Genomic DNA, 9,718 nt, shown 5'->3' with positions numbered 1-9,718 from the left:
CCGTCTCTCCAGAGGCCCCCGCAGCCCTCGACCCACAGGACCCGGACGCTGACCCCCTCCCAGGGGCCGATGGGCGGCTGAGAGGGGCGGGGCCGGATGTCTACAGACTAGCCTACATATCGTAGCGTTGCCCCGGAAAACACACTTCCTGCCACACATTCAGGTGATTGGTTCTCAGGGTCGCCAAGAAGAGGAAGTGGAAACGGTTTTAACCAATCAGATGATTATTATTGTGATAGGCCTGTTATTTGTGGTAATCATTCCTTTCTATTCAGCCAGCCAGTCAGTCAGCCAGCCAATCAGATATGCTCACACAGGTCTGACAACTCTCTGTCAGCCTATATGCTGGAGATATGAGCTGGAGAGGATGATGATCATGTGGACGATCATGTAGGCAGTGTTTGGTTTTTCTTGTGTGCAGAGCTGGAGAGAAGGGAACTCTGACTCATGACCTGAGAGAAGGGAACTCTGACTCATGACCTGAGAGAAGGGAACTCTGACTCCTGACCTGAGAGAAGGGAACTCTGACTCCTGACCTGAGAGAAGGGAACTCTGACTCATGACCTGAGAGAAGGGAACTCTGACTCCTGACCTGAGAGAAGGGAACTCTGACTCATGACCTGAGAGAAGGGAACTCTGACTCATGACCTGAGAGAAGGGAACTCTGACTCATGACCTGAGAGAAGGGAACTCTGACTCATGACCTGAGAGAAGGGAACTCTGACTCATGACCTCGCTGAACCATCTCCGCTTTATCATCTCAGGAAAACGCGCCGAAACTTTTATTGTAATTTTCTGTGCGTGCGCACACACACACACATACAGCACACGCACACACACACACACACACACGCACACACACACATACACTCACACACACGCACACATATACAGTACACACACACACACACATACACTCACACACATGCACACATTTACAGTACACACACGCACGCATACACTCACACACACGCACACACAAAATCTCATATTGAAGAGAGGTGTTGTTTTTACGATGTGGGGGTCTGTAGTATGCTCCACCTGTTTCCCAGGTCTCTGCCAGGTGATTGGACCAGACATGGAACACCTCAGCCAATCAAGTGTCCTTTTGTTCACGACCCACAGCCAGCCTCACATTCCAGTGCAATAGAACGCTGAGCAGATGTCCTTGGGAGGGCCGACACACTGACCCCTCTGGGGACGCGTCTATGAAAGAGTTACTGATGCGTGTGTGTGTGTGTGTGTGTGTGAATGCTCATGCGGGTGTGTGTGTGCTCATGCGTATGTGTGTGTGTGCTCATGCGTGTGTGAGTGTGTGTGTGTGTGAATGCGGGTGTGTGTGCGCGTGCTCATGCGTCTGTGTGTGTGCGTGCTCATGCGTGTGTGTGCTCATGCGTGTGTGTGTGCGTGCTCATGCGTGTGTGTGTGTGTGCTCTTGCATGTGTGTGTGTGTGTGTGTGCGTGCTCATGCGTGTGTGTGTGTGTGTGGTGCTCGTTCGGGAGTACACGTGCCAGTTGTTTACTATATATATAAACTTTTATACTCACAAAATATATTGGACACAAAATTTGTTAATATTTTCACGTAAAATGTCTACATCAATTTGACGTTTTATTGCAGTTCTGATCATGCCTTGAACTTTTTTTGCTTAAAGTTAGGGTAGGCGATTTGGCTCAGGATAAATTTTTGCTGTATTTCTTGCAATTCTCTTTACATTTACCTGACAGCAATCAAATAACATGTTCTGACACTGAGATACATTTAAAAAAAAAAACATAATATGTGGAAATTGCAGGACTGTAATAAGTCTGTCCAATCATTTAGAGGTGCCACCTAATTGGATGGCCCGCCTGCCTGTCAACCTACCTACTGTACCAGCCTAGCGAATAGCATGTGTCGTCCAGCTTGGAGGAGGGGCTTTGGAGGGAGGCCCAAAGGGATGGGTGGGGATTTTGTCAGTTGCATTTTTCATAATCTCTTACTTTTCCTGGTTTCTCCAGAACTGCCTACCCTACCTCAATATTGAGGTGCCTGCCTCATCACGCTGTAGCTGACCTTGTGGGCGTGTCATTGTTCCCTGGGGGATTGTCTCATTGTCATGTTGTCATCAGCATGTTGTCATGCTGCCAGGGTGAAGTTTGAATGTAGCATTACATTGTTCTACAGACAATTACAGTTGTGTCTCTGTAACACACACACGTAACACACACTCTGTAACACACACTCTGTAACACACTCTGTAACACACACTCTGTACCACACACACGTAAGCGCTTCTTACAAATACTCTTTTCTAATGAGGGAACAAATAGAATGACATCAATAAAGGACAGTGCCTGGTTTATAAAGTGTTTCTAAAGGCTACTGGTTTATTCCATTCCACTCTTCCTCCTCACATTTGGAGTCCATCCAATCTCTGATGACCACAAGCGGTGTACTCTGACACACACACCAGGGTTTTTCTTGCATAGAGGATTTTTTGGCGCCCCCCCCCCCCCCCCCCCCCCAAAAAAAAACAGATTTTAGCCAGAGCCAAATGAAAATCAGCAGTGCCAAAATGCTAAAAATGTAGAATAAAAAGAGCAATTAAAATCCTCTCCAAATGTGTTTGATAGCTTGTTTCAAGTGCAGCCCATCCCTCTTTCTTGCATTGTCCATGGTTTGGACCACTAGTAATCAAGAATTAATAGACAGGTTATAAGTATCTTAAACATTTTGTCTTCATATCTATTTTGTATCCTAGGCCGAGCAGTGAACAATTGAATTATTGCCACCAATTTATTTTTATCTACAATATTCATGAACATTCACAGGTATGTAGTACAAGCAATTCTGATCAGAGATCTGCCACCCAGGGGTGTCTAGTCCATTCCTAGGCCGAGCAGTGAACAATTTAATTATTGCCCCCTGAAAAAATACATAAGGGGTATGTATGGTGTTTTTTTTTCAGACCAAATTTATTTTTATCTACAATCTTCATGAACATTCACAGGTATGTAGTACAAGCAATTCTGATCAGAGATCTGCCACCCAGGGGTGTCTAGTCCATTCCTAGGCCGAGCAGTGAACAATTTAATTATTGCCCCCTGAAAAAATACATAAGGGGTATGTATGGCGTTTTTTTTTCAGACCAAATTTATTTTTATCTACAATCTTCATGAACATTCACAGGTATGTAGTACAAGCAATTCTGATCAGAGATCTGCCATCCAGGGGTGTCTAGTCCATTCCTAGGCCGATCTGCCACCCAGGGGTGTCTAGTCCATTCCTAGGCCGAGCAGTGAACAATTTAATTATTGCCCCCTGAAAAAAAACATAAGGGGTATGTATGGCGTTTTTTTTTCAGACCATTTATTTTTATCTATAATCTTCATGAACATTCACAGGTATGTAGTACAAGCAATTCTGATCAGAGATCTGCCACCCAGGGGTGTCTAGTCCATTCCTAGGCCGAGCAGTGAACAATTTAATTATTGCCACCTGAAAAAATACATAAGGGGTATGTATGGCGTTTTTTTTTTAGACCAAATGTATTTTTATCTACAATCTTGATGAACATTCACAGGTATGTAGTACAAGCAATTCTGATCAGAGATCTGCCTCCCAGGGGTGTCTAGTCCATTCCTAGGCCGAGCAGTGAACAATTTAATTATTTCCACCTGAAAAAAAAGGAGGCGTTTTTTTTTCAGACCATATTCATTTTTATCTACAATCTTCATGAACATTCACATGTATGTAGTACAAGCAATTCTGATCAGAGATCTGCCACCCAGGGGTGTCTTGTCCATTCCTAGACCGAGCAGTGAACAATTTAATTATTTCCACCTGAAAAAAAACATAAGGCGTTTTCTTTTCAGACCAAATTTATTTTTTATCTACAATCTTCATGAACATTCACAGGTATGTAGTACAAGCAATTCTGATCAGAGATCTGCCACCCAGGGGTGTCTTGTCCATTCCTAGGCCGAGCAGTGAACAATTTAATTATTTCCACCTGAAAAAAAACATAAGGCGTTTTCTTTTCAGACCAAATTTATTTTTTATCTACAATCTTCATGAACATTCACAGGTATGTAGTACAAGCAATTCTGATCAGAGATCTGCCTCCCAGGGGTGTCTTGTCCATTCCTAGACCGAGCAGTGAACAATTTAATTATTTCCACCTGAAAAAAAACATACGGGGTATGTATGGCGTTTTTTTTTCAGACCAAATTAATTTTATCTACAATCTTCATGAACATTCACAGGTATGTAGTACAAGCAATTCTGATCCGAGATCTGCCACCCAGGGGTGTCTAGTCCATTCCTAGGCCGAGCAGTGAACAATTTAATTATTTCCACCTGAAAAAAAACATAAGGGGTATGTATGTATGGCGTTTTTTTTTCAGACCAAATTTATTTTATCTACAATCTTCATGAACATTCACAGGTATGTAGTACAAGCAATTCTGATCAGAGATCTGCCACCCAGGGGTGTCTTGTCCATTCCTAGACCGAGCAGTGAACAATTTAATTATTTCCACCTGAAAAAAAACATAAGCCGTTTTTTTTTCAGACCAAATTCATTTTTATCTACAATCTTCATGAACATTCACATGTATGTAGTACAAGCAATTCTGATCAGAGATCTGCCACCCAGGGGTGTCTTGTCCATTCCTAGACCGAGCAGTGAACAATTTAATTATTTCCACCTGAAAAAAAACATAAGGCGTTTTCTTTTCAGACCAAATTTATTTTTTATCTACAATCTTCATGAACATTCACAGGTATGTAGTACAAGCAATTCTGATCAGAGATCTGCCACCCAGGGGTGTCTTGTCCATTCCTAGGCCGAGCAGTGAACAATTTAATTATTTCCACCTGAAAAAAAACAAGGCGTTTTCTGATCAGAGATCTGCCTCCCAGGGGTGTCTAGTCCATTCCTAGACCGAGCAGTGAACAATTTAATTATTTCCACCTGAAAAAAAACATACGGGGTATGTATCGCGTTTTTTTTTCAGACCAAATTTATTTTATCTACAATCTTCATGAACATTCACAGGTATGTAGTACAAGCAATTGTGATCAGAGATCTGCCACCCAGGGGTGTCTTGTCCATTCCTAGACCGAGCAGTGAACAATTTAATTATTTCCACCTGAAAAAAAACATAAGGGGTATGTATGTATGGCTTTTTTTTTTTCAGACCAAATTTATTTTTTATCTACAATCTTCATGAACATTCACAGGTATGTAGTACAAGCAATTCTGATCAGAGATCTGCCACCCAGGGGTGTCTTGTCCATTCCTAGACCGAGCAGTGAACAATTTAATTATTTCCACCTGAAAAAAAACATAAGCCGTTTTTTTTTCAGACCAAATTCATTTTTATCTACAATCTTCATGAACATTCACATGTATGTAGTACAAGCAATTCTGATCAGAGATCTGCCACCCAGGGGTGTCTTGTCCATTCCTAGACCGAGCAGTGAACAATTTAATTATTTCCACCTGAAAAAAAACATAAGGCGTTTTCTGATCAGAGATCTGCCTCCCAGGGGTGTCTAGTCCATTCCTAGGCCGAGCAGTGAACAATTTAATTATTTCCACCTGAAAAAAAACATACGGGGTATGTATCGCGTTTTTTTTTCAGACCAAATTTATTTTATCTACAATCTTCATGAACATTCACAGGTATGTAGTACAAGCAATTCTGATCAGAGATCTGCCACCCAGGGGTGTCTAGTCCATTCCTAGGCCGAGCAGTGAACAATTTAATTATTTCCACCTGAAAAAAAACATAAGCCGTTTTTTTTTCAGACCAAATTCATTTTTATCTACAATCTTCATAAACATTCACATGTATGTAGTACAAGCAATTCTGATCAGAGATCTGCCACCCAGGGGTGACTTGTCCATTCCTAGACCGAGCAGTGAACAATTTAATTATTTCCACCTGAAAAAAAACAAGGCGTTTTCTGATCAGAGATCTGCCACCCAGGGGTGTCTAGTCCATTCCTAGGCCGAGCAGTGAACAATTTAATTATTTCCACCTGAAAAAAAACATAAGCCGTTTTTTTTTCAGACCAAATTCATTTTTATCTACAATCTTCATGAACATTCACATGTATGTAGTACAAGCAATTCTGATCAGAGATCTGCCACCCAGGGGTGTCTTGTCCATTCCTAGGCCGAGCAGTGAACAATTTAATTATTTCCACCTGAAAAAAAACATAAGCCGTTTTTTTTTCAGACCAAATTCATTTTTATCTACAATCTTCATGAACATTCACAGGTATGTAGTACAAGCAATTCTGATCAGAGATCTGCCACCCAGGGGTGTCTAGTCCATTCCTAGGCCGAGCAGTGAACAATTTAATTATTTCCACCTGAAAAAAAACATAAGCCGTTTTTTTTTCAGACCAAATTCATTTTTATCTACAATCTTCATAAACATTCACATGTATGTAGTACAAGCAATTCTGATCAGAGATCTGCCACCCAGGGGTGACTTGTCCATTCCTAGACCGAGCAGTGAACAATTTAATTATTTCCACCTGAAAAAAAACAAGGCGTTTTCTGATCAGAGATCTGCCACCCAGGGGTGTCTAGTCCATTCCTAGGCCGAGCAGTGAACAATTTAATTATTTCCACCTGAAAAAAAACATAAGCCGTTTTTTTTTCAGACCAAATTCATTTTTATCTACAATCTTCATGAACATTCACATGTATGTAGTACAAGCAATTCTGATCAGAGATCTGCCACCCAGGGGTGTCTTGTCCATTCCTAGACCGAGCAGTGAACAATTTAATTATTTCCACCTGAAAAAAAACATAAGGCGTTTTTTTTACAGAACAAATTCATTTTTATCTACAATCTTCATGAACATTCACAGGTATGTAGTACAATCAATTGTGATCAGAGATCTGCCACCCAGGGGTGTCTTGTCCATTCCTAGACCGAGCAGTGAACAATTTAATTATTTCCACCTGAAAAAAAACATAAGCCGTTTTTTTTTCAGACCAAATTCATTTTTATCTACAATCTTCATAAACATTCACATGTATGTAGTACAAGCAATTCTGATCAGAGATCTGCCACCCAGGGGTGACTTGTCCATTCCTAGACCGAGCAGTGAACAATTTAATTATTTCCACCTGAAAAAAAACAAGGCGTTTTCTGATCAGAGATCTGCCACCCAGGGGTGTCTAGTCCATTCCTAGGCCGAGCAGTGAACAATTTAATTATTTCCACCTGAAAAAAAACATAAGCCGTTTTTTTTTCAGACCAAATTCATTTTTATCTACAATCTTCATGAACATTCACATGTATGTAGTACAAGCAATTCTGATCAGAGATCTGCCACCCAGGGGTGTCTTGTCCATTCCTAGGCCGAGCAGTGAACAATTTAATTATTTCCACCTGAAAAAAAACATAAGCCGTTTTTTTTTCAGACCAAATTCATTTTTATCTACAATCTTCATGAACATTCACATGTATGTAGTACAAGCAATTCTGATCAGAGATCTGCCACCCAGGGGTGTCTTGTCCATTCCTAGACCGAGCAGTGAACAATTTAATTATTTCCACCTGAAAAAAAACATAAGGCGTTTTTTTTACAGAACAAATTCATTTTTATCTACAATCTTCATGAACATTCACAGGTATGTAGTACAATCAATTGTGATCAGAGATCTGCCACCCAGGGGTGTCTTGTCCATTCCTAGACCGAGCAGTGAACAATTTAATTATTTCCACCTGAAAAAAAACATAAGGGGTATGTATGTATTTTTTTTTTTTTTTTCAGACCAAATTTATTTTTTATCTACAATCTTCATGAACATTCACAGGTATGTAGTACAAGCAATTCTGATCAGAGATCTGCCACCCAGGGGTGTCTTGTCCATTCCTAGACCGAGCAGTGAACAATTTAATTATTTCCACCTGAAAAAAAACATAAGCCGTTTTTTTTTCAGACCAAATTCATTTTTATCTACAATCTTCATGAACATTCACATGTATGTAGTACAAGCAATTCTGATCAGAGATCTGCCACCCAGGGGTGTCTTGTCCATTCCTAGACCGAGCAGTGAACAATTTAATTATTTCCACCTGAAAAAAAACATAAGGCGTTTTCTGATCAGAGATCTGCCTCCCAGGGGTGTCTAGTCCATTCCTAGGCCGAGCAGTGAACAATTTAATTATTTCCACCTGAAAAAAAACATACGGGGTATGTATCGCGTTTTTTTTTCAGACCAAATTTATTTTATCTACAATCTTCATGAACATTCACAGGTATGTAGTACAAGCAATTCTGATCAGAGATCTGCCACCCAGGGGTGTCTAGTCCATTCCTAGGCCGAGCAGTGAACAATTTAATTATTTCCACCTGAAAAAAAACATAAGCCGTTTTTTTTTCAGACCAAATTCATTTTTATCTACAATCTTCATAAACATTCACATGTATGTAGTACAAGCAATTCTGATCAGAGATCTGCCACCCAGGGGTGACTTGTCCATTCCTAGACCGAGCAGTGAACAATTTAATTATTTCCACCTGAAAAAAAACATAAGGCGTTTTTTTTACAGAACAAATTCATTTTTATCTACAATCTTCATGAACATTCACAGGTATGTAGTACAAGCAATTCTGATCAGAGATCTGCCACCCAGGGGTGTCTTGTCCATTCCTAGACCGAGCAGTGAACAATTTAATTATTTCCACCTGAAAAAAAACATAAGGGGTATGTATGTATGGCTTTTTTTTTTTCAGACCAAATTTATTTTTTATCTACAATCTTCATGAACATTCACAGGTATGTAGTACAAGCAATTCTGATCAGAGATCTGCCACCCAGGGGTGTCTTGTCCATTCCTAGACCGAGCAGTGAACAATTTAATTATTTCCACCTGAAAAAAAACATAAGCCGTTTTTTTTTCAGACCAAATTCATTTTTATCTACAATCTTCATGAACATTCACATGTATGTAGTACAAGCAATTCTGATCAGAGATCTGCCACCCAGGGGTGTCTTGTCCATTCCTAGGCCGAGCAGTGAACAATTTAATTATTTCCACCTGAAAAAAAACATAAGCCGTTTTTTTTTCAGACCAAATTTATTTTTATCTACAATCTTCATAAACATTCACATGTATGTAGTACAAGCAATTCTGATCAGAGATCTGCCACCCAGGGGTGTCTTGTCCATTCCTAGACCGAGCAGTGAACAATTTAATTATTTCCACCTGAAAAAAAACATAAGGCGTTTTTTTTACAGAACAAATTCATTTTTATCTACAATCTTCATGAACATTCACAGGTATGTAGTACAAGCAATTCTGATCAGAGATCTGCCACCCAGGGGTGTCTTGTCCATTCCTAGACCGAGCAGTGAACAATTTAATTATTTCCACCTGAAAAAAAACATAAGGCGTTTTTTTTACAGACCAAATTCATTTTTATCTACAATCTTCATGAACATTCACAGGTATGTAGTACAAGCAATTCTGATCAGAGATCTGCCACCCAGGGGTGTCTTGTCCATTCCTAGGCCGAGCAGTGAACAATTTAATTATTTCCACCTGAAAAAAAACATAAGGCGTTACTGACAGGCTCACCTTTCACATTTTGCGAAACATTGGCTAGATAAATTGGTTAGCCAGCTAGCTAGCTAACATGAGAGGCGACACATCTGTATGGTCACTCCTCCACCAATCTAGCTTCACTAGGCCCTAAATG

The 9,718-nt window shown here is 40.2% G+C and overlaps 1 protein-coding gene across 1 annotated transcript in view; it reads left to right on the top strand.

Moving 5' to 3' along the window:
• LOC311328234 (TBC1 domain family member 15-like) overlaps positions 1-2,314 on the top strand; it is a 51,284-nt gene extending 48,970 nt beyond the window's left edge. Inside the window, exon 16 of the mRNA XM_084462232.1 lies at positions 1-2,314. This exon is cut by the window's left edge and continues 139 nt beyond it. Coding sequence (XP_084318358.1) covers positions 1-125 — 125 coding nt within the window. The 3' untranslated portion in view covers positions 126-2,314.
• The last annotated feature ends 7,404 nt before the right edge of the window (positions 2,315-9,718 follow it).

Source organism: Borostomias antarcticus (genome assembly GCF_949987555.1).
Source record: "Borostomias antarcticus genome assembly, contig: scaffold_149, whole genome shotgun sequence".
In the NCBI taxonomy this organism is placed as follows: Eukaryota; Metazoa; Chordata; class Actinopteri; order Stomiiformes; family Stomiidae; genus Borostomias; species Borostomias antarcticus.
Note: the sequence above shows the minus strand (reverse complement) of the source record. Positions and strands in the feature narration are given on the sequence as shown.